The 26,543-nt window shown below is 39.1% G+C and overlaps 1 protein-coding gene across 7 annotated transcripts in view; it reads right to left on the reverse strand.

Annotated features, from left to right (window-relative positions):
* The window catches only part of blnk.S (B cell linker S homeolog), a 69,072-nt gene that overhangs the window by 15,078 nt on the left and 27,451 nt on the right, over positions 1–26,543 (reverse strand). For 4 of the 7 annotated variants that reach the window (XM_041570921.1, XM_018227417.2, XM_041570923.1 and 1 more), the window contains 14 exons: positions 23,389–23,454; positions 22,112–22,168; positions 17,383–17,438; positions 16,501–16,541; positions 14,910–15,063; positions 14,340–14,614; positions 12,616–12,685; positions 10,904–10,972; positions 8,550–8,575; positions 7,740–7,765; positions 5,875–5,917; positions 3,377–3,419; positions 3,083–3,140; positions 1,483–1,510 (listed from right to left, as the gene is read on the reverse strand). In XM_041570921.1, coding sequence (XP_041426855.1) covers positions 1,483–1,510; positions 3,083–3,140; positions 3,377–3,419; positions 5,875–5,917; positions 7,740–7,765; positions 8,550–8,575; positions 10,904–10,972; positions 12,616–12,685; positions 14,340–14,614; positions 14,910–15,063; positions 16,501–16,541; positions 17,383–17,438; positions 22,112–22,168; positions 23,389–23,454 — 1,012 coding nt within the window. The remainder of the gene's footprint in view (positions 1–1,482; positions 1,511–3,082; positions 3,141–3,376; positions 3,420–5,874; positions 5,918–7,739; positions 7,766–8,549; positions 8,576–10,903; positions 10,973–12,615; positions 12,686–14,339; positions 14,615–14,909; positions 15,064–16,500; positions 16,542–17,382; positions 17,439–22,111; positions 22,169–23,388; positions 23,455–26,543) is intronic. The other 3 variants (XM_041570924.1, XM_041570922.1, XM_041570925.1) reach the window with 1 other exon arrangement.

Raw genomic sequence — 26,543 nt, forward strand, 5'->3', positions numbered from 1 at the left:
AGAAAGAAAAAAAGACAAAAAAAGAAAAAAAAAAATCAGTATACAGTCCATAAAACTATTGCATAGTGGACACCCAACTCGGTTGCTGAAAATTGTATGTAAACACCACTTATTAAAGTTGCATGTTGGGCATCCTGGCTGCTTCTTATTCCAAAAAAAACCCAACAAAAATGTTATATTTATATGTAGAATTTGTGATTGATTATGGTTATTGTTTAATAACAAAGTGGTACAAGAGGAGGGTTGTGGGTGCACTACTAAGCCTGCATATGCGGCTTTTGAAGGGGAGACTGCCCAGACCAACGTCCATTTTTTTTTTTTTTTAAAAAAAAAGGTGATTGTGAAGAGACTATAATGAAGGAAAAGTAAAGTTGTATATATAAGTGCACACTTGTGTGTGTATGTGTGTGAGTATAAGTATAAGTACAGGTGTGAGTATAGATGTAGAAGGAGATGAAAAAGGAAAAGCTAAATGAGAAGTGTAATAGGTGTAATGTGTGTGTGTGTCTGTGCAAGTGTTACCTAGTGATAAGTGCAGCAAATACCTTTGACGTGGTATGGCGGCTTACCAATTTTATGATCATAACTTTGTAACAAAAAACCCTGTTTTTCTTTTTTTTAGACAGGGAATTATTGTATTTAAATATTTTCTTATATGGCCTTAGGAGTGCACCCACAACCCTCCTCTTGTACCTTAAAGGGGAAGGAAACCTAGTCGGCGCAAACCCCCCACCCCCCTCCCGTTTGTAGGGGATCCTACTGCGCATGCGCCAAAACGCCGTTGTGTATATAGATATACAGAAAGGCCATCTCCCATACGGGCAGACTCACTAAGCTAGCGTCACTGTGGCAAGCAAAGCAAAGTTGTGCCAGCATTGCCTCATTTGCATACAGTGGGAAGTTAAAGTTCAATGGACGTATTTGTTACAGCCAATACATTACCCTACACAAGTTGGGAAACCCACACCCACCCCAGCTCCTTTTATAGACTTGGCCCGCCGATGATGTCACAAAACGGGTGGGGCGAGCAGGCGAGTTGAACCCGGATGTCGGAAGCCGGCATTGTAACTTCGCGAGCGGGCAGAGCAGGCAGAAGAGCTCAACCCAGACCCGCCTGCGACCCGGAAAGGGGGGTACGGGCCGGCCTGAACATCACTAACATCTACTACATTTTGGTGAATCTGTTTTATAATAATTAACAGTTCCTTTTAATCATCTTCCAACTATAGTCACATGCATATTTTCTCAGGTTAAGCCAGGTACCAGATATACAGTAAAAAGGAGAAAAAGTGAAATGATTTCTTAGCAGCATAACAATGAGATACTGAAAAAAAAAATATATATATATATATACTGTATATAAAAATGTTTGTTGACATTTGTATTTTTTTTTTTGTGGTCTGGTCTGTGTATTTCACTTCAATGACTCAGTATGTACATTGTTTAAATTCTATGTGTATAAAATATTGGATGTTATCTTACCGGCCATGCAGGAAGTGGTTTGGATTTTCTGAAAGTCAAAAATGAAAAAAGTTTTTTTAAATGTTCTTTAAATGTTCCAGGAGATTTTATTGGCTCTAAATACTGATAAGCAGCAGGAAATCCATGAACACAGGGGAAGCTTTAAAGGAGAGATGCAACCCATACTAACCAATCGGCAATTAGCTTTGATCATCTAGTACTGTAATGCCAAACAGGTTGCTTGGGGCCCCTTTATGCTTAGTTGTGTTGGTCTTGCAAATAATTACGCACATCATACAAAAAATGGTTGAGAACTTTAAGGTCCAGATATGTTAGTGAAAAGATCTTTTTTTATTTAAATGTATTTTATTACATTATCAACACCATCATGAAATCTAATATGCAGCCTTTCTAAGTAGTCATAGTCCATCTGTGAGGACCCTAGACATCTTGCATGTTGCCCATCACTGATCTAGAGCAGTTATCAATATTTCATCTAAGCCCGGGCCCATGTGTGTCTCATGAATCATAATATCAATGCACACAACTAATTGTGCACTCTGGGTTAATGGAACAGTAACACCAAAAAATGAAAGTAATGACAATATAATATACTGTTGTGCTGCATTGGTACAACTGGTGTGTTTGCTTCAGAAACTCTACTATAGTTTATATAAACAAGCTTGAGTCCTGCGCCAGTCCATTTTTTGGGACCCGTACCCGACTCATACCCGCAACCTGCAATCCGCAACCCGGACCCGCAACCTTACCCGATTGGACCCGCAACCCGACCCGCAAATACCTTATCCGCAACCCGGACCCGCTAACCATCAAGAATTAGGAAGTGCTGTCATTGTAAACCGGAAGTGACATCATCGGAAGTAGCCATGATCAGAAAAAAAGGAGTAAAACAGGAAGTGCTGTCATTGTAAACCGGAAGTGACGTCATCGGAAGTAGATGTGACCAGAAAAAAGGAGTAAATATCGCTATTGAGAAGACCCGCTGCCCGACCCGAGACCTGCAAACCCGCAGAACCGACGACCCGCGTCTATACCCGCACCTGGAACTTCTATCCACAACCCGCAGGGTACCACAGGTTTTTGCGGGTAACCCGCGGGTACCCGCCCCGTTGCAGGACTCTAAAAAAAGCTGCTGTGTAGCCATGGGGGCAGCCATGGGGGCAGCCATTCAAGCACAGGATACACAGTAGATAACAGATAAGTACTACTATAGTTTATATAAACAAGCTGCTGTGTAGCCATGGGGGCAGCCATTCACAGCTGAAAATGGAGAAAGGGTACAAGATACACAACAGATAAGCTCTGTAGTATACAATGGGATCCTTCAGAACTTATCTGTTATCTATTGTGCACCCTGTGCTTGAATGGCTGCCCCCAGGGCTAAACAGCAGCTTGTTTATATAAATTATAGTAGTGTTTCTGAAGCAAACATACTAGTTATACCAGTGCAGAGCAACACTACATTATATTGTCATTCCTTTAAAACACTTTCATTTTTTTGGTGTTACTGTTCCTTTAATGCACTGAATTAAAACTGCAAGTTGAATTTCCACAGTATACATATGCTCGCACTCGTATATCATCCATTACTTACACATACCTTGGCAATGGGGATGGAGTGTTTGGTGTGTTTTTTCTGTTGCCAACAGCTAAAGTTTCTAAACACAAGAATTTGAATAATTATCCTGCATCAGGAATATGGTATTCATACATATATATATACAGAGCCTGTATGCTGTCACCACTACCCTATTACATGCACAAATAGAGATTAAAGGAGAAACAAACGCTTACCAAAAAAAAACCCTACCCCCCACCCCACGTATAGTCCCTCTCTTCTTCCCCCCCAGCAGAACCCAGCTCCGGGAATATTAATACTAATAATCATACTCACCGGGTTCATCACATGCTTCATATTCATCTTCACACGCTGGCTCCTAAAAATATCAAGTAAAAAAAAAAAAAAAGGTTTCGCTTCTAGAAATAAATCTACATTTTCTGACAAGCTTCACTAGTTTCCCATTTTAGAATAGGACAGCGGTAATATTTTTGTTGGTTATAATTAGGATTTATTGAAGATCAGTTAGCCACCATCATCTATGGCTTCCAAGTTAGGAGGTAATTACAGTGGTGGATAGCGCATGAAAGGGAACACACTGGGCCTCATTTATAAACACTGGCAACCAATCAGTGATTAGCTTTTTTCAGCCAGCTGTTAGTTAAAGGAGAAGGAAAGGCTTTGTGCAGTTGGGGGGTGCCAAATGTTAGGCACCCCAAGTGATTGTATTGACTTACCTGAACCCTCGGGCCGGTGCTCCTATCAGCAGAAAACTGCACCAGCCCGGGGTTATACCAGTGAGCACCACGGAGCAATCCTCTTCTGGCTATCTTCAAATTTCCCAGGGCAAATGCATGCGCAGTTGAATGAAATACCTGACTTTTTAGTTAAAGTTCGGCTTTTCGTTCAACTGCGCATGCGCAGCCGTGCAAAGGAAAGAGGAAGACGGAAGAAGATCGCTCCGTGGTGCTCACTGGTATAACCCAGGGCCGGTGCAGTTTTCTGCTGATTGGAGCACCGGCCCAGGGTTTCAAGTAAGTCAATACAATCACTTGGTGGTGCCTAACATTTGGCACCCCCAAGTGCACGAAACCTTTCTTTCTCCTTTAAACAATGAATGGGTTTCATTGTTGTGGGTTAGAGTAGGGTGTATGTGTAAGTGTAGTTTTTTCCTGACCCACACATCACTAGTCCGTGTAACTGGTCAGCAATTGCCATGAAAAACTAAGGTCAGGAAGTCATGTGGTCAGATATCGAAGTCACCAACACATCTTTAATTACTAGATGCATACTAGTATCTAGATACTAGTATGGGTGGTGCAGTTCAGTAGGGATGCCTCTGTAGAGGTCCTTTTTATATCTTTATTTATAAATCACTTTCCTTGTCCTTTAAAAGGAAACTTTTGCAAAATTGAAAAGCTTCATCACATTTACTGAAATAAGAAATATTCTAAATATAATAAATTAAAAATTCGATCCCATTTATCAAATAATCAATTTATTCTTCGAAATCCTCCTCTCAGCATTGGTCTCTCTTCATTCTCTCTTCATGGAGTAGGGTCTGGTTTTGATTGACAGTTAGATCCAATATATCTATTAGGGGCAGTATTTTTGCCTAGACCAGAGGTCCCCAACCTTTTTTTTTACCTGTGAGCCACATTCAAATGTAAGAAGAGTTGGTGAGCAACGCAAGCATGAAAAAGTCCCTTGGGGTGCCAATAAGGGCTGTGATTGGCTATTTGGTAGCCCCTATATGGACTGGTAGTCTACAAGAGGCTCTACTTGGCACTATACTTAGTTTTCATGCAATTAAAACTTTCTTTCAAGCTTGGAATTCAAAAATAAGCTCCTGCTTTGAGGCCACTGAGAGCAACATCCAAGGGGTTGGAGAGCAACATCTTGTCCACGAGCTACTGGTTGGGGATCACTGGCATAGACGATGTATTCGAATTCTGTCTTTTGAAATCACCGGAAATCCTGTTTTCTACATGCAGGATTGGTGCCTAAGTCAGTTATTTTATTAGCTTTTATGTGTGCTAGAATCATAGTTATTTGAGTGAGCGCTGAGAGGGGGCTAGTGAAGAGTAGCTTGGTTATTTAAGAAACAGGGCAGAATTGTTTAATTCATTAGAAAATGGTTTATTTCAGCATTATGAAGCTTATTTTGAATTTTCATCTTCAAGTTCATTCTCCTTTAAGTCAACTCAACATATTTCTGAGACACTGGAAAATGTATGCTCTCAGTTGTAAAAACAAAACAAGTACATTTCAGTGTTATGTTTTCCTTAAGAAGTGAAAAATCCTCGCGCAGCCAATGATAGGATCTCTTCTACATTGCACTTGCTACAGTCACTTCGCTTTGGTTACAGATATGGCTTGGATACAGATCAGACTGCGTTGCTGTATTTACATATACCGTGCCAGGAATACATTATCCTGAATCAATACAACATCTTTATACTGACGTCTCATTTCTGCATCTCATTTGAAATCTAATGCACAGATACATGCTTGCAGCCTCGTGAAGTACAGATGGAACACGCTTGACTATAATATACTTTGCACTCATTGTTAAGCTGAACATGAACACAGCAGTAAACAGCAGGCTCATTTATTGACTTGTATAGAGCTGCTCTTATACAATGAGGCCTCCCAGCGTGGCTTTCTTTTCTGTACTCCATCTGTAGGTGATACATTTAGAACACAATAACATGTCAACATTAAATGCTCTAAATGATAAATTGTAAAACAGAATCCCTTTCCTAAAAGGCCTGTGGGTTGAAGGAAATATACACACACATACATAGAAAAACATGTTATTTATATATACATACCGCTTTTTGTGATGAATTGAGTCTTGGAAGAGGTATAGAATTCCTGAAATACATACATTTATAGATGGCTGTAATTATAAGCAGATACCAATTTCATGGTTATATGACAGCATCACTGAAATGATTTCCTTTGAAATGGCTATTCTGTTTAATATTATTGTATAATATATATATATATCTATATATATATATCTATATATAGATATATATATATATATATATATATATCTATATATATATATATATATAAATATATATACAGTATATGTATGAATGTATGTATGTGTGTGTGTGTGTGTGTGTGTGCGTGTGTGTTTTTTTCATCAACAAAAAAACCCAAAATAATTTGCATTGGAAAGTGACTGTAATGATGACGGGGGGCCTTATTTTAAGTCCGAGTTAATCTTTTTTATTAAAAAAATTCAGACCAAACTACAATTGGACCTTATTTATTATTAAAAAAAAAAATCACCATTTGTTGGGGAAATGGGAAACCGAACCTGGTTAGGGTGAGAAGGGCTAAAAGGAGTCAAAAAGCCCTTCACTAGCAATTTACATGCAAAGTAAAGCCTTCTAAAATCAGAAAGTATTTACATATCTCATGCCATACACACAGCACTGCCTAGATAACAAAATATAATTCTCCTATAAGGTATCATGGGCGGAGACATGCAAATCACACCTTTATCCAGAACCGCTGGTTTATAGCACAGATACAGCCTAATGGTTCAGAACCATATATCCAAACTTGCAGACAGCCTGTTTCGGCTGTATCTGTGCTATAAACCAGCGGCTCTGGATGCATAGTTGGCCAAAGAGACATAAAGGAGGGATTTGCATGTCTCCGCCCATGATGCCTTATGGGAGAATGAAAAATTATTTTGGTATCTAGGCAGTACTGTGTGTATGGCATAACACAAGTAAATACCTTCTGATTTCAGAAGGCTTCACTTTGATTTGTTGGGGATAAACATGAAAAAATCGAGAATTTTTTCCAGAATCGCTGGATATTTTTGGGCTTTTTCCCGAAAAGGGCAAATTTTCGTATTTCTGGCCAAAAAGTCCGAAATAGTCTGTTTTCGTGCTAATTACAGCACAGACCACAGAAAATTCCAAATAGGATAAGAATTTCTCCTATTGGCTTAAATAAAACCTCGGTAGGTCTGAGATGCCAGATTTTCAGATTTGGACTTTTTCTATCCTCGGGCCGGGGTATAATAAATCTCGAAAGAATTTTTTCCCACTAAAATTCTGATTTTATAGTAAAAACAAACTCAAATTGTACAGTGTGTAAATGTGGATGCACTCTCCTCTTATTTATAAACCTACAGACTCATATTTAAGTCTATATTGTCTGTAGCACAAAAGGCATATTCTCATCTAGCATCAAAGCCTTTTATTAATTGTTACTTTGTATGTAAACCTGTATGTTCAAAGTATGTATAGACCTATTTATTGTACAGCACTGCGGAATATGTTGATGCTTTATAAAAACATGTTAAATATAATAATTGAAACTGTTTGGTGCTTTGCCAAAAGTAGAAAACTCCACTGGAATATACGCCCCATATTGCAAATAAATGCAAAAAAACTTTCATAGTATATTTTACCCATAAAACATGCACCATATTTGGTTCCTTTGCAATAACAAATTTTTGGGAGGAAACCTACTAACTGACATTAGTTTTGTGCCTCATTGGCCTGTGTTGAAACCAAGTATCAGTTGAGCCTGTGACAATAGGAGCAGAAACCTGGGTGCTGGATGTCACAATTTCCAGTTTTCTAGTTCCGTAACATAGCACTTTGTCGCTTTGCTTATAAAAATTTTTTAATAAAAAACAATTTGTATAATTGTCAGCAAATACCTTTTTACAGGAGAAGGTGGCTTTTGCTGAAAAACAAAATTATGTGATTCCAATTAAAAAGATTAATACATAGGTTAGAGCAGAAAGGTAATTTGCTAGGCTGAAATGATGACCTTTTGTTAGACCAAGCCTTAGGTTTAAACAAAGAACATATTACATTATACTGATGTTTTTATTGTTTACAGTGAAATGTGCTGCTGTTAAACCACAATCGACTTTCTCTGAGCTGGTGGGCTTGATGGGAAATGTAGTTTAAAAAATACTAAGAATGCACCGAATCCAGGATTAGTTTCGGGATTTGGCCAGGATTCGGCCTTTTTCAGCAGCATTCGGATTAGGCTGAATCTTTGTGCCTGGCCATCCCGAATCCTAATTTGCATATGCATATTAGGGGCGGGAAGGTAAATCACGTGACTTTTTGGCACCAAATTTTTAAATTTTGTCCCCCACTTTTTCCCTTTCCCATCCCTGATTAATATATGCAAATTAGAATTCGGATTCAGTCCGAATCTTTCCCGAAGGATTCGGGGATTCACCCGAATCCCAAAGAGTAGATTTGGTGCATCCTTAGAAAATACCACCAGGCTCAAAATTTGGGTAATTAATTCTTGTATAATAATAACTAGAATTCAGCAATAATATCATTTAGAGGGAACAACAGAAGAAAAAAACTGTAAACTATACAGCTATATCTAATGCAGTTTGTCAGCTGATCCAACAATATAATAAAATCTATAATTCTGAGCCTTTTGTTCATGATGTCTATAATGATTCAATTTTCTTTTCTTTTTTTTCTTCCTGCAGCCTTACCTCACTTTCAGGGACTTCATACAAAGCTGGGGAGAAAAAAAACGTCAATATATTACAGTTTGAAGAGAAAAGTACCCCATTTATTCATTTACAGGTATGGGATACATTATACGGAAACCCATTATCCAGAAAGCTCCAAATTACGGAATGGCCGTCTCTCATAGACTCCACTATAATGAAATAATCAAAATTTTAATGTAAATTTTAAACAATTTCTCTGTAATTATAAATCATTACCTGGTACTTGATCCAAACTAAGATATAATTAATGCTTATTGGAAGCAACACCATTTTTTGGGATTTATTTAATGTTTACATGGTTTTCTAGTAGGTATAAAGATCGGTTATCTGGAAAACCCCAGGTCCCAAGCTGGATAACAGGTCCAATACCTGTACTTTACAAATCCAGTACATGTGTTTAATGACGTTTGTCATTGAGATGGATATAAATTAACCCTTTTCCAAATTTAATAAGTCCCTTTTTCATTGTGTTTCCATTATTTTGGCAACCTTATAGTGCCTGCTGAAGACGAGCTGACAACTAACAAAGGTTGCCTATCACTTGTCTATAACACTAACGCTGCAGCCGCCTAATACTTAAGTACCTGTGTAGCAACCCTTTAGTTCTCTTCTGGTCTTTTGACATCTAACCTATAATGAGCCATGAGTGAGCCGGATGTATTTTCCGTAGTGATAGATTTAAGCACAGTGTTAATTATATATTGGCGTGTCACCATATATAATGATTGTGCAAGCTGTTCCTTCACGTGGCTGTGTTAGAGTCTGTTAGAGCACAAGGGGGAGCTGTTGGCTAATCAAAGACAAACATTATTAAAAATATACTTTCTACGGAGTGATGAACAATAATGCGTTTACATCTATACTGAGACTCTGGGACTAAAAGCACAAAGCCGGGCCAGAAGAATTCAGCACATTTTCCAATAGTTACCACAGGTTTAAAGACACATAAAAGCATAGGTGCTGGCCTGGCATGTAATGTCCTTGTCTCCAGCTGGTTCTATGGCATCTTGAATCTACTTTAAGCCTTCAGCCTAAGAGGTAGCCAACAGAGTGCTCTTGCCTCTGTACTCTCTGTAATATGTAACACCCATACAGGTCATACCATAACTAATGGGGCTGTCATAAGCGTAGGTTCCTACTCATCTATCAGATTTTACAGTAGGGTGTACCTAAATATCATATCTATAGCCATACACGGTGCCCCTTTACTAATGTCCAGCCACTACAGTGACCATAGTGTCTCCCATAGTGTATTAACCTTTTGCCTGCCACCCACCATAGAATCTACAGAACCAGCATAAAAGTTTCATTATCATTTCATCTTTGTTTTTGGGTTTCTCTTTGATCCATACCAGTATATTTACTGGCAACCCACACCTCAAATAGATAGAGAAACCCCAGCACAGAAAAGGTAAAATTAATAGGCATGCACCGAATCCACTATTTTGGATTTGGCCAAACCCCTGAATCCTTTTACGATTTGTCCGAATACCGATCCGCATCCTAATTTGCATATGCAAATTAGGGGTGGGAAGGGGAAAACATTTTTTACTTCCTTGTTTTGTGACAAAAAGTCACGCAATTTCCCTCCCCGTCCCTTATTTGCATATGCAAATTCAGATTCAGTTTGGCCGGGCAGAATGATTTGGCCACATCCAAATCCTGCTGAAAAAGGCCAAATCCTGGCCGAGTCCCGAACCGAATTCTGGATTCGGTGCATCCACGTTTTGGGATTGTATCCCTTAATCATTGTATCCAGCCTATGATTAAGGGATACAATCCCGAAACGCGTTAGGCGGTATACAGCAGCATTCCTTCCAAATAAATCCATCCAGAAGTGCCGTCTGCCTTCTTGTTATACTTACAGTGGGGACACTGTCGACTGAGCACCTGGACGAGGGGAGTATCGGTGAGCTTGAGCGGTCTAACCTTTTGTTTTATTGATTCATAAAAATTAATGATCAAATGGTTTTGTTGCTTCTGTTCATTGCCAGAGTCTTTACTAAAGCTAAGGAAGATGCTCCTTTTACAGATATCGCTAAATAACTTCTGCTCCCTCTATCTGTTCCCCAGAACCTGCCTAATAATCTGCACATTATTATGCCACATTCATCATGTGCCTCCCTAGGCTTTAAACTACTCAATTGCCACTTACTATGGAGTTGTACTAATCTGTGTCACATTACCTGTGCCAAATGCCACTATGTCTTCTGACACAAGAGGAACAGACAGACAACATTACTCTCTATACTCATTACCACGGGGAAAGCTTTTTTTGGGTAGAACATACAATACCCAATATCAGCTATCCGTTTTTATTTAATTCTTCCTACCTGGGGTATGCGAATGATTTTCACCAAGTGTTGGTGTAACAGGTTTTGAAGTTCTGTTCACAACAGGAGCTGTAAAGCAAATTATTAATGAATAGTGTGATACATTGCAGGTTCCTTCTCTCTATTTACATACCTTTAAAGAAGAACTAAACCCCCACCCTCGATTTTTTAAATGATAGCACTCCCTACTCCCAGTGAACTCTGAATCTGGTGATAAAGGCGGTGTTACAACTATTCCTTTTTTAATAGGGGTGTTCACCTGCCAAAACTTTTTTCAGATTCACCAGAAATAAAGACTTTTTTCAGGTGCAGATTCTGAACTGTTACAATTTGCTACATTAGTTTATACATTTCTTAGCAGTATCTGTGTAATATTAGTAACTATTGTATCAATTCTAACACCTGCCTTTAATGAAACTCGGTTATTGGGCCCAGAAGGACCAAAGATAAGAAATGTATCAATTAGGGGCTGATTCACTATGGGTCGAATATCGAGGGTTAATTAACCCTCGATATTCGACTAGGAATTGAAATCCTTCGACTTCGAATATCGAAGTCGAAGGATTTAGCGCAGAAAATTTTTTTTTGATCGAAGGATATTTTTTTTTTGATCGAAGGATATTCCTTCGATCGAACGATTAAATCCTTCGAATCGAATGATTCGAAGGATTTTAATCCAACGATCGAAGGAATATCCTTCGATCAAAAAAACTTAGGCAAGCCTATGGGGACCTTCCCCATAGGCTAACATTGACTTCGGTAGCTTTTAGCTGCCGAAGTAGGGGGTGGAAGTTTTTTTTAAAGAGACAGTACTTCGACTATCGAATGGTCGAATAGTCAAACGATTTTTAGTTCGAATCCTTCGATTTGTAGTCGAAGTCGTAGTCGAAGGTCGAAGTAGTCCATTCGATGGTCGAAGTAGCCCAAAAAATACTTAGAAATTCGAAGTTTTTTTACTTCGAATCCTTCACTCGAATTTAGTGAATCAGCCCCTTAATGTATCAATTAGAACAGTTTACAGTGGATGACTCCCCCTCCCCCAGAACTGGTTTAAATAGATATAAGAAGGTGAAAAATGAAACATTGAATATCAGAAAAATGGTCACAAAGAGAAGAAAATAATCTAACTGGCAATACACCTAAAGATCAGCTCTTTGCCAGACTAGGCCCACCTCAAGCTGGGCAATATGGAGCTGATCCGATAGTTTCTCTCCTTCAGGCCATCAGCTCGTAATGGCTGCCAAAGCAGGTCATCAGAAGAGGACTGCACTCGCTGAATGGGGTGTTACCCTGATGACAATATCAAATCTGCCCAACATGTCTGTCCGACTTTTGGCCAGATATTGGTCAGACAGACCCGTTGACACGCCCTGGAAGGATTGAGTTGGCAGCTTTTATAGACCAATGTATTGCCACCTTAAATTTACATCCAAGAGAGAGATGGGCTACAACATATGCTCTAACAAGGTATATCTATCTATCCATCAATCCATCTATCCATCTCTCTCTCCATCTCTCTATCTATCTATCTATCTATCTATCTATCTATCTATCTATCTGTCTATCATCATCTCTCTCTGCAAACTTACTGACAATATATCCAGTGCACAGTGCATTCAACTTTCTGTGTTGAAACATGCTCTTGTTTTTGCTTTTCACAGATGCACTTAATAATGTAGATATTCTTCCTGTGTATACTTTAAAGATCTTACGTGGGCAAGGTGGATCTTGTGTAGGTTCAATATAATTGTCCTCTTCATCTTCTGGGACAATATACTCTTCCTGAGGTTTAGAAATGAGATAAACACAAACGATATTCATGGCAAAGTGAACATAAAAACACTGTAAATGGATACTTTTGTCACTTCTCTTCTGGCTGTCATTCCACTTGCACGCACAGTATAATAGTGCGGTATATTCAATATCAAAATTTGCTTTAATGTATTTTACTTGTTTGCTGTACTTTCTGGTATCAGAGCAAAAGGTTTTTTTCTCCGCATTTATAAATGAGGCTCAGCTACTGGAAACAACATTTCCCAAAATACAGAAATCCAACCTTAGAGCAGTGCTCTTCTTTGTTCAGTATTAAAAGACTAATCAATTCTACTGAACGGGTTCATGGTTCCATCCCCTAAATTAATACATTTCCTAAATTTTATCTTTAAGGGGAACTTTCACGAAAATCTAATATAAGCTTCATCATACTGAAATAAGAAACTTTCTAAATATAATCAATTAAATATGCTGCATCGTTTCTGAAATAATCAAGTTTATCTTCACTATTCTTTTCTCAGCATCTGTTTTCTTCATTCTCTCTTCATGCAGCAGTTGGGTGTCAGATATTCACTGACAGTTAGATCCAATATATTTTATGGGATGCTCCCTTTCCTAGCAGATGTAATAGAACTCATTCAAATAACTTATTCCACTGTAATGATAACTGTCCAAACAAAATCTAACAAAATAACTGCCTTTTGCACAAATCCTGCATGTAGAGAGACATGATGTCTGGTGATTTTAATAGAGTGAGCTCTAATACATCTTCTAGGCAAAAGGAGTCCTCCTATAAGATATATTGGATCTAACTGTCAATGACTATCTGACACCCAACTGCTGCATGAAATCAAACTTGATTATTTCAGAAAAGCTACAGAACTTTCAATTGATTATGTTTAGAAACCTCCCTTTTTTCAGTGTGCTGAAGCTTATATTAAATTTTCATTTATGCAATAGTTCCCCTATAAAATGAAACTGTAATATAAAACATGCTAATATTTCAGATATAACAAAAAGGCCCCCAAAATGAAAAGGTTTTGTATACCATAAATTACAACAAATGATTGCCTGCATTTATACAAATGTTATGTTTGTCTTATCAGCACATGGGTGTATTCTTCGCTGCCATAATAATGGTGGCAAAAAAGCACCCAAAACTACCACTGCAACTTCCAATTCATTTAAATGGGGAACATGTCTTGGCTCTAGCACTGGCACTTATCATACCGAAGATACTGTAGTGAATAAGAGGAGATAGTGATGGATTCTGCCGAAGTATTTCAGTAATGTGAGCTACAGACCCTGATAATAGGTATAATATTTCCATAATCCTGCTGAAAAAGGCCGAATCCCGAACTGAATCCTGGATTCGGTGCATCCCTACTAACTGCATGCTATCAGTCTATATCTGGTGACAAACATGCACTGATAAGGCTACAGGCTTATAACGTTATCAAAACTGCCTCATCCTAGAATCAACTGCTATACATTGATTCTGGGATCAGGCAGTTATGGGTTCGATGGACATCTCTGTCTGACATCATCATCCTAATATAATGTGTCCTGCAAACATGAGCAGCATCCGCATTGTCCAACAACTTGGACTCTCCCCCAGCCCCAACTGATTTCTAGAAAACCTAACTTATCTGGTAATAAATACCTCATCCAAGTACTGTTGTTGCTTTGGAGGTGTGATTGACTTCTTGCTGGCAGACTGGTTTTGAGACATTGCATGGGGTCTTGGGGTGACTGGCTTCTTTGGCAAAAGAGGTTTTGGTACAGACAAAGGTAGTGCATTTGTACCGTTGTGCAATCGCTGGTTGGGCAAAGGTGGAGATACCTTGGGGAATGTTTGGTTCGCATTTGGCTGTAACCTCATAGAAGTTTTGCTTGCTTGATCTGGTATAGAGGGTAGTTGTCTGCTTCCTTGTTTATCTTTCAAAGAAAATACATAGTGTGAAGGATTTAAATCCATGCCAGAAAGGTTCCATTTCTTAATGTTAAGAAAGTGCCAAAACAGTTAAACGGGTGCTAAAGTCAAGAAACAACAAGTGACTTTGGGGTTCTCCACACAAAAAAAATAACCTTATCTCCAATTTAATTGCATTAAAATATCTACTAAAAATGAACAAGAAAATTAGATTATTGACATGAAAATTGTTGAACGTTTCTCAAGTTTAGAGACATTAGGGTATTTGAAATAAGAGATACATTTGGGATATGGTGTTACCTGCATATCCTCCTGCAGCGGAATTGAAAGTGAAAGACGAAGAAAGAGTCTTTACAGGTTCTGTTGGGGGAGGCTCGTAATTGTCATCTTCTTCTGATGGCTCGACGTATGTCTCTGAATCTGACTGTGGATCTGGATTTACATACTCACTGTCCTAGAAACAGAATATTCATATTTTCAGCTACAGTTTTGCTTTTCTTAAAGTTTTATGAAGGCCTGGCGCTTTACCTGTGTGTTGTGTCATTTTGTTAATTGTCTCATTTCTACAGATCATTAGCACCTCATTTAACTACAGTTTAATAATATTTTAAGAAGCAAGAATTCATGAATTCATAATGAATAGAGTATATGTACTACTGTACCAGCATCTGGGACACTATACCATAAATGTTTTTGGTTTAAAAAAAAAAATGAAAACACAAAATAACAAAACCTAGGCCAACTTGGCTATTTAAGAACAACCCTCTCTATAAAGGGTGAGGCCTAGTGCCCAGCCCCTACAAACAAAACACAATTTTTAGGAAAAACTCACAGAATTTCAAACAGGTTCTCTCACTTTTTTGCAGCTCCTGCTCCCCCCAGGCACAGATAGCAAACCTCCCAAACAGAAGCACTATTTACCAGGGATCAGCTTCTCCTCCATACTAGCTACCTGGCTGATCACCTGCAAACTCTGGTTGCTATATAGAATGGAGGGCCCATCCCACTCTCCTTGCATTACTCCAGGGACTATTGTTGCCACCCGGCCGGTATTTTACCAGCCCAGCTCCTAAAACACCTGCCAAGGCCGGGGCAGGTATTACAAATTAACCGGCAATGTAGATGCCGGTAAATTTGTAATACCCTTAACAAAAGCCCTTGGCCCTCCGATGGAAACGTAACTTTTCTCCCATCGTGTGATGTGACCCTGCCTCTTTTGCAGCACAGCCCGCCCCTTTTCCATGATGGTCCACCCCTTTATGTTGTGGCCCGCACCTTTATGTCACCGTCCGCCCCTTTTTTTCCCACCCCCAACACTGGCCGGTAAAAATATTCTGAAAATGTGGCAACCCTACCAGGGACCCATTATTCAGCTTTCTAAAGCTGACAAATAAGATGTAGCATTTACCTGCATCATTGTTGAAATATACACGCCATCTACTATTCGCCCAGCACTACAAGATGTTAGGATGCAATTTGTAGCTACACTGGTGTTACATTAAATCCTATTTTGACTGGCCATGTCTCTTCTGAAGGGTATCAGCACCCACTAATATTGTTTAGCTGTTTGTGTGTTGTAGGCAGGTCTGGACTGGGATTCAAAATAGGCCCTGACATTCCAAGTACAACGAGGCCCAAACAGGTCCCAGCAGACCACTAAATAGTGACTTTCTATGTCCACTGATAACAGCACCTCTGGCATTTGCCAGAACCCACAGTCCGGGCCTAGTTGTAGGTGCTGTAGGAGAACTGTCAGTTGCAGGAGGGGCCCAGCACCAAACTACAGCCAATATATCTGGTGGCCAGAGAGCTAAACTCTATCACTGTACTTATGTCTACAGTTTGACCAAAGTTGTTGATATAAAATAGCAGAAAGGTACAAATCCCTTACCGATTCATCTGACCATTCATCAAGCTCTTCCTCTCCATCACCTTAAGCAAATAAGAACATACATAACAATCATTAATCTATTTTAAACATTTCAAAATATGGACAAATGTATCCAGTCACCTGCCTATCCAAAATCTTAATCTGGGTTGTGCCTCCTTTTGCAGTTATAGCAGCCTCTGCTTTATTAGAAAGGCTTTCTACTAGATATTGGCACATTATTGGTGGGATTAGCTTCTGTTCACAAGAGCATTAGTTAAAATGAACAGATGATCTTGCCAGTAAGCATCTCAATTCATTCTACAGGTGTTAAAGTCAAGGCATTGTATCTGTCAAGTCCTTTTAACCTCAGCAAATCCAGTTTGGATGAACCTAGCCTTTGTGCATGGGAACATTATTGTGCTGTAACAGGAACACACTCACTCATATTCTTGATGTGGCAATGATTATAAAAACAATCAATATCACTAGAACATCAATGCACTGAATGATTGTGCTGTTGTTGCTTTAATAGACAGTTTAGAAGTTAGCAGTGAATATTTTTTATTGAGGATGTGATTTGCGTGAACTTGAATGTAAAACTGCTGCATCCATAAGCTTGCCAGTTGTTGTAGAAGTCAATGAGTTGTCCTAGCAAAATCTAAGTAATTTATTTTAATTCGAGTTTTTCAAATATTTGTGAGAATACCCACGGAGGTGGTTGGAGCTCCAGTGCTTCATTTGGAATAGAAGGCAGAGAGGACTATATAGCACAGGGCTGAGTAATTTGATGCAATTACCTTTAATGAAGTGCAACTGATTGCAGTGACTGCACATGAGCCCTAAAATGTCTCATGAAAAAAGTGCAATTTTAACTGGATTCCTGTTGACCTGCTACACTCTTACCTAACACGTAATCTCTTTGCGGAACAGTAGGAGGCGGAGGCGATTTGCTTTTCATTCTGCAATAGGAAAGGAATTAATAATACAGTGGGATAAATAATATTTAACATATATGACAAATGTATTCAAAACAGAAACAGAAATGTAAGGTTCTGGTAAGATCGCAACTGAAAGTGGCAGAAGAACATACACAGACATACACATAACATGCATTAAAGGAGAAGGAAAGCTACTGAGGCATTTTATTGCCAATAGATTATCTGCAATAGTGCAAGCTAGAATGCTATATTTATTCAGTAGAATGTTTTACCATATCTGAGTAAAACGTTCTAGAAACTCTCTGTTTGTTTAGGATAGGAGCTGCAGTATTAACTTGGTGTGACATCACTTCCTGCCTGAGTCTCTCCCTGCTCTGGGCTCAGATTACAGTAGAGAAGGGAGGGGAGGGGGAAGAGGAGCAAACTGAGCATGCTCTTGCCCAGGGCAATGAGGTTTAAGCTGAAGGCAGGAAGTCTGATACAGAAGCCCATGAGTACACAATAGAAGGAAAGAAATGCAGTGTTTCTTTTGACAGGGGACTCAGAGCAGCATTACTTTGGGGGTTTACTGGTATATTTAGATGGACCTTTCTGATAAGGTTTACTTAGTTATAACCTTTTTAACCTTCTTCTTTAAAGACAGTACAAGGCATTGCTGTGTGATTCATAAGGACTGCCTGTTGCTTCTCATGTCCGAAATGTATAAACTTGTATTTAACAGGGTGGTGAAGCGATTGTCCAGTATAAATTCATGAAACAACTTTCATAGTAATTATTGGAAATGTTCTGGAAATGTAGCGCAGGTGCTATGTTGCTTCCTAGTATGTGCCATTCAGTGAATGGTCAACTGTAAATAGGGTTAGATGTTAGGAGATTCATTACAAATTTGTTGATTCATTTCCTGATTATTGGCAGAAAGATGTAAAAACGACTATTTATGATGCATTTGCATTCTGCATTTGCAATCGACCCTGCCTTTAAATGGCAACACCAAAAAGAGCCGGCCATTGGCACTGGAAAGGTCCATCACAAACCACATGCAAATCGTAACAAGATAACTTGGCACTAAGTAAATCCCTTACTCGAGAAGTAATAGTTTGCTATTTTTTAGGGATGCACCGATCCAGGATTCGGTTCTGGATTCGCCAGGATTTGGCGTTATTCAGCAGGATTCGGATTCGGGCCGGCTGAACTGAATCCGAATCCTAATTTGCATATGCAAATTACGAGCGGGAGGGAAATCGAATGACTTTATGTCACAAAACAAGGAAGTAAAAAATGTTTTCCCTTCCCACCCCTAATTTGCATATGCTAATTAGGATTCGGTTCGGTATTCAGCCAAATCTTTCACAAAGGATTCAGGGGTTCAGCCGAATCCAAAATAGTGGATTGGGTGCATCGCTACTATTTTTACTGAACAAGTGACCTGGATATTTAAGGTTACATAAAATAAGTTTCAATTTTGAAAGCAAATTTCACTTAGTCCTCAATCTGTCTGGCTCAGAAAACTGCTAGGGTGCAACTTTAATTACAAATATAACCTTAGCAAAATTAAATTGATCGTCCCGTATCTGGAAATGAGTGCAATAATGTAGACCTTTAATAATAGCCCATAGGTGTGAGTGGTTAGTAGAGACGTGAAAGCTCTGAAACACTTTAAAGAAATTCAGATCGGTCTTAAAAGGTCAATGAAAAGTATTTATTTTTCCAACTCTATTCTTGCACTCTCAGTCCTACCCCCAGCCACAGTGCTCCTAGATGGAGGGTAGACTACAGAGAAAGATGCTCAGTTGCTCAAGCTTACGACTATACATCAGATTATTCATCCTGTGCAGCAGTGCAGGGCTTAGTCGGCCAGGTGCCCTATGCAACCTGGCCGACTTCATGCCCCTCTTTTGGTAGCAGTAGTGAGGGGACGAGGGCTCGGAAAAAGGTGTAGGCAAAAGAAGGGGTACGTGCCAGATGCCCTTCCCTCCTGTTGCGTCCTAGGCATGCGCCTCTTCTGCCTACCCCTAGTTCCGGCCCTGCTGTGCAACAAACTGTGCAGCTTTGCAAGAAAATGCAATTTGTTTCCTTCCATTTGCAACACCAGGCAGTCATGTTATGAATGTAGGTACCTGTATCAGAGGCACCTAAAAAAGCATAAGACAAGGTGACCAAACAGAGACCTGTGCTCCATCACATTTGCCCAATCACCTCCCCTTTCACAGTCTAAATGCCAGAGAGGCCCACTTGATCCCTTATCTGTCAATGGAGAAGAGTTAGGAGATGTTCTTCACATATTGTCTTGCTTAACCCAACAGGTATCTCTTCAGGGCACCAAATGGGACGGCAAATTCAGTCTAATTCTAATTCCTATGCTTCATTCTGAAAATCAGCAGCAGTTTTTCCAGAAAAGATATTAGTCCATTACTTTCTTATTATTTAAACAGTTCATTGTCCCAGTAAGTTCATTTCTAAATGTTTATTACCTAACCCTAAAATAATTCATTTCAATTTGAAGAACCCTTGGGGGTTATGAAAACTTGCTTAGATATACAGTCTGGTATTTGGCCTTTTTCTGCCTTTCTTTTTTTCTCTTTGAAGCTTGGAATGTAACATGCCTTGCCCCCCCCCCCCCCGAAGACTTTATGATTTTCTTCCCTTTATAATCTAGGAGGCCCAGTCTGAGGATCAGAGTGAGATTTATGGTGAACAATTCGGCAGGTTTTAGATGGGGAATAGTTGAATTTGAGTTCTTAAAGGGACAGTACATGATAAATTTAAAATTTGTAAATTTGAATTGAATTTGGACTACTCCCTAGTCGAATTACACTAAAATAAACTCGAAATTATAATTTAAAAATTTAAATTTTCAATTCGACCCTTGGTAAATCTGCCCCTTAAGGTGGCCGTACACGGGCAGATTAAAGCAGCTGATATCGGTCCTTTAGACCAATTCTATGGGTCTCCCTGATCGATCTCTGCCCAAAAAGGTTTGATTTTTCTATATGATCGTCGAGGACCGCATCAACTATCTGATGCGGTCCTCGATCGCATAGAAAAATCAAACCTCACTATTTTTGGCCAAAAATCGATGGTGGTCGTCAATTTCCTTCATTATAATCCAATCTTGTGGCCCCATTGCCGAGCGATTGGATTAACCAGATATCGCCCTGTTATTGGTGGGCATATTGGGAAAAGATATGCTCGTTTGGCGACCTTGACAAAAAATCGGATCTTATCGTGTATTGCCACCTTTAGTCATCTGTCTATTTTGGAATCATGAACTCAAGTTCCACATAGATTTGCTTTTCTCACGTACTGTATGAAAAAAGTTCATCACTAAAAAGCTCATACTGACTCAACTATTATTGGCTCAGTCTAGAATTGATACAGATGCACAAAAGTGATATTTGTATTATTAGCTCTTTATAATACACTTTATGTGAACTTTTGTGGAGCACATTCCAACCACATTGGCCAGCCTAAAAAACGTGACTTCCTCCATTATCACCCTTGCGTCCTATATGCCTCAAAAGCATAAATAGCAGATAGCCTGACGTTATTCATTACATGACGTTACATCACATTAACTAACCACTGTTTGGTCATGAACTTGGTCATGATATTGTGCTGTGATTATTTGCCACACATGTCTGCAAAAACAATTGCAGCAATTGCAACAATTGCAACAGATTAAGGGTGGTGACACATGTGGCTACTTGGGGAGATTAGTCGCCCAGCGACAATCTTCAGGCGACTGATTTCCCCGAAATTCCTTCCCTCCGGCCAGAATGTAAATCACTGGTGGGATGGCACTCGGATCGCTTCGTTTTTCCGCACAAGGAAACTTAGGAGAACCAAAGCGATTTGAGGGCCTTCCCGCTGGCGATTCACATTGTAGCCAGCGGGAAGGCATTTACAGGGAGATAAGTTGCTCGAAGAAGAGCCGATTTGTAGCTGGCCAACGAATCTCTTCAAGTAGCCATGTGTGCCACCACTCTAAAGATGGGTCAAAATCCATGGGACTTTGAGTCAGGCTAAAAAAATTGGAATCCGTGTTTGTGTTTAGCTGGGGAGCAGGTAAGCATTGCTTGGCCCCCTCTGCCATCATCTCTGATGTCGTTAAAGGGTGTAAGTTGGACTCTGGCCATTAAGTTCTTCTAGGGGTTTATTATGGGTGCTGGTCAGAAATCTTGTAATCTTGATTGTGAATAATAAATTAAGGTATCACTATGAAATGGTGCAAAAAAAAAAAAAACTCCATCACAATATATTAAAGATACCTTCATAATTGGTATAATAATATGGGACCTGTTGTTTTGGGACTTGGACTTTTCCGGATAAGAGATGTTTCGGATCTACACACATGAAGTCTACTAAAAAATAATTTAAACATTAAATAAACCCAACAGGATTGTTTTGCATCCAATAAGGATTAATTCTATCTTAGTCTGGATCAAGTACAAGCTATTGTTTTATTATTGCAGAGAAAAATTAAATTATTTCTAAAAATTTAAGTCCATGGGAGATGGCCTTTTCTGTATAACGGGTTTCCAGATAATGGATCCCATACCTGTACCTTCTTTAGGTCTACCATGCTGATTTTAATAATATGTGAATCAGATTCTTCAATTACTGATATTGCAGACAAAAGAGAGAGCGTAAAAGCAGACAGACAAATAAAACATGCAAATTTTGTCGTTTCCTACCGATCCCAAGTTTCTTTGCCAGTTTTGCAAAATAACGCCACTTGATCATTTTGGAACCTAGGCATCAAGGAAGACAAGTTCCCACACTCATTGATTAGAGAAATACAGATGAAGAGCACATTGGTAGAAAGTATTGAATAGATGCTCGCCAAGTGGTTTTCAATTGGTTAACAGTGACAGAGACCTCACTTCTGCAATATTCTACATGGAACTGATCATAAAGCATATATATATATATATATATATATATATATCATAAGGTTTCATAAGGCATGACATCTGATGAGCAGTTGTTACACAGGAATAGAAAATGACTTGGGTACCAATTGAAAACCACTAGAACAGGCAATATAAGAGCATGCAAAAATATGATACAAATTCAAGGCTAAAACATGAAAATCATATAATTTTAAGAAGTGATGAAATATAAAGCTGGATTGTATTGTGCAGAGATTCTTCTAAGAAGAAAAAAACATTGTGTAGAATCAGCTTTGTCATGGAATAACGTAAGATCAATATTTTTGCTGGTGTTACTATTAATGAATATATTGAAAGAATATTTTAAAAATACTAATTCATTTTGAGATTCTCCTCTAGTAATAGATCTATTATATATTTCTCAGGGGTTTTTTATTTGATCATATTTATGGTGTTGATCTGTGGGCACTATAAGGAAATCTACTATGGAGAGCTTCTCTTTGGTCTCTTTAGACTAGTCACATTTTGATGACCTGATGCCCCTGGGGCTATGAGGCCATGCTCATTTCTTCTTCATTGCTTCTAAGGACAGAGACACATGCTCAGATTTGGGGAGATTAGTCGCCCAGCGACAAATCTCCTCTTCTTTGGGGCGACTAATCTCCCCAAACTGCCTTCCCACCGGTTAGAATGTAAATCGCCAGTGGGATGGCACTCGGAGCTCTTCGTTTTCGGAAGTCATCCAAAGTTTCCTCGTGAAGCAACTTCAGGCGACTTCGGAAAACAAAGCGATCCGAGTGCCATCCTGCCGGCGATTTACATTCTAGCCGATGAGAAGGCAGTTTGGGGAGATTAGTCGCCCAAAGAAGAGGAGGAGATTTGTCATTGGGCAAAGACACTTTACTCTTCAATATTAGAAAAATGGTCACACATAGAAAATAGTAAGTCATTGGAAAAAGTAATTATTTCTGGTGATCTATCTGAAAACAACTAGTTGTTTGAAGGTTATCCACCCTTTTAAGTTATGTTTGTGTGGAGTTCCCCTTTAATCATTGTTTTGTCAATGAAACGGAACTTACTTCTTGATCTGTTTCATGATGCCCCCATCATTTTTCTTGATGTCGTGAACAATCTTTTGAAGTTTCCTGGATGGGACAAAGGAAGCCAATTATTGAAGGTTCAGAGCTTATTGCAGGCAGGTTGATTAATTTCAAAACTGAATGATTTATTAGCGCAGTACTACATGTGCTGTCAGTCTGTGCACCCACAATAGTTACAATAGCTACAACTACTTAGACCACGGGCCGTTGTAAGGATTGAACAATAAAGCTGAATATATATGGGATGTTTTGATTATATTATCCATACAGATCCACTGTAAAGGCAAAAAGAAAGGAGATTAAAGGAATTTTAAAGCAGTTTTTGTCTTGCTATATATGGGTCCCTGCACTTAGAGCCCACAGTCACAGGACTTTGCAAAGACCTTATAAATATATTCTTGTCTGGGTTCTCCAGTCCCCTTTAGATGCCCCCTAACTTATGTATCATTCAGATGCAAACGTCACCTCTGAATTGAAAGTGCTACAGAGTAGTGATGTGCATGTTGACCCGAAACCTTCAGGTTTGCCCACAGGTCAGATGGTTTCAGATTGAATAATTGGGTGACCATTGCGGTTTTGGGTGCAGGTCAGACTCCTGAAAATGTCCTGCCTTGGAACCAAAAGCAAGTGCAGAAATAGTTTACAAAGAGGGAAGATGCTGGAGCAGGACCTAGAATGACAATATATTGTGGGTCCTGACCTACTTTGGAGCCCTGTTCTTCTGGATTCAGTGCTAAAGGCATGTGTAAATACTGGGCTCCTTTGCACCATTGCTCACTGCACCTTGCTCCTTATTTTAGAAAGCAGGCATTACGGGCACATGAGTGTAAAGGAGAGCATGTATTAAAAAAAATTATATATACAGTACTGTAGTTATATCTTAGTTTCGATCAAGTACAAGGTACTGTTTTATTATTACAGAGAAAAGGGAAGTCATTTTTTAAAATTTGGATTATTTGGAGTCTATGGCCTTTCTTTAAATCGGAGCTTTCTGAATAATGGTTTTCCGGAAAACAGATCCCATATATATAATTTATAACACTCCTAAATTAACACACTGCCCTGGTATCTCCATCTGTGAATGTGTGGACATGATCAGTCCTTTTTGCCTTTTTATGCAAGTAATAATACTGAATGTAGTCAGTAGGGCAGCACCCACTACAAGTCAGAAAACAACTAGAAATGTAAGTGTTGGAGGGAGATATGACTGCAGAAGGAAGGAAGGCTTGCCCATCAGACAGGAGGAATGGTGGTGTAATGCACCAGGGGACATACACAGGAAACATATTTGAGGAAATGAAAGTCCATTATAACATATTTTTGGCAGATTTAGAACCACAACATGCCTTTCCATAATGCCAATAATTATTTATTAGCTTCTGTATATATTTCATATCTGTAATCTATTTCATGTATTTAATTATCTGAAAGAATATGTCATTTCTATTGTGTTTAAGTTGCATGGAAATAACCCACTCGTGTCCTTATATCTTATGGAACACTGAGAAAAGAAGTGGTAGAAGGAAACAGGTGTTACCTGTGTTTATACTGGGTGCACTTCTTTCAATCACTATACAAACATGACCAAATAATGTGACAGATATGCAAGAACACTGCATTTAACTTAACTGCAATCAGTTCGCAATCATCGTGGAATGCATCCCTGATTTTTACAGTTTATCTGATAAAATTATTACTTTTCAGGGATGGGGTCCTAGGTTCAATTCCAGCCAGGGCAAGGAGTTTGTATATTCTCCCTGTATCTGTTTGGATTTCCTCTGGGATCTCCAGTTTCCTCCCTTAGTCCAAAAACATACAGGCAGCTTAATTGGCTCCCGATAACCTGAGTCTTTGTGAATGTAGAACGATAGACTGTAAGCTCCACTGGGGCATGGACTGATGTAAAATCTCTGAAAAGCGCTGTGGAAAATGCTGTTGCTATGTAAATATGCTAAAATAATAATATATATATATTATATTCTACACTACTAACCATAAAGTGAAGCTTGCAAAGATATATGACTTTTTTTGTACAATTAAAAATACCACCCTCTAAATAATGCACTGCAGGTGAACACTTTTACATTTATCTCTGTAAAAGGTCACAGCAAGATATTTAAAGGGGAACTATCATGAAAACAAAAATGAATATATGCTTTATTTCATGGAAACTTGATAAACATAAATCATAAACAATTCTACCCAACTTGCACCATGCTCCTTTTCAAGATGGTGGGAAAAAGTTCATGTAATTTCACAGTCAGAGCTTGAAGGACAAATGCAAACTCCATGGAGGAATTATAGATTTTGTATATAAATCCTGTCTTGTTCAGAGCAATGAAAGGTCAAGAAAACAGAATTTCTCCAATAATAGCTAAAGTTGATAATGAAACCTGGGTCTTGATGTGCTGTTGCTTAGTCCCAAATATTCTGCAAACAATATGACTAAGACAGAAAAGCAAGAAGTACGAGTAACCACAACTTTGATCAGAAAAAGGAGAGATGGTGCCTATAGTAACAGTGGATAATAGTCTCTGGGAAGGGAGTGTGACTGTGGGATAGCAGGTATAGTAGTGAGAGATAGTGTCTATAGTAACAGTGGGATAATAGTCTCTGGGAAGGGAGTGTGACTGTGGGATAGCAGGTATAGTAGGGAGAGATGGTGCCTATAGTAACAGTGGGATAATAGTCTCTGGGAAGGGAGTGTGACTGTGGGATAGCAGGTATAGTAGGGAGAGATGGTGTCTATAGTAACAGTGGATAATAGTCTCTGGGAAGGGAGTGTGACTGTGGGATAGCAGGTATAGTAGGGAGAGATGGTGCCTATAGTAACAGTGGATAATAGTCTCTGGGAAGGGAGTGTGACTGTGGGATAGCAGGTATAGTAGGGAGAGATAGTGTCTATAGTAACAGTGGGATAATAGTCTCTGGGAAGGGAGTGTGACTGTGGGATAGCAGGTATAGTAGGGAGAGATAGTGTCTATAGTAACAGTGGGATAATAGTCTCTGGGAAGGGAGTGTGACTGTGGGATAGCAGGTATAGTAGGGAGAGATAGTGTCTATAGTAACAGTGGATAATAGTCTGTGGGAAGGGAGTGTGACTGTGGGATAGCAGGTATAGTAGGGAGAGATGG

The sequence above is a fragment of the Xenopus laevis genome, chromosome 7S (assembly GCF_017654675.1).
Source record: "Xenopus laevis strain J_2021 chromosome 7S, Xenopus_laevis_v10.1, whole genome shotgun sequence".
NCBI lineage: Eukaryota > Metazoa > Chordata > Amphibia > Anura > Pipidae > Xenopus > Xenopus laevis.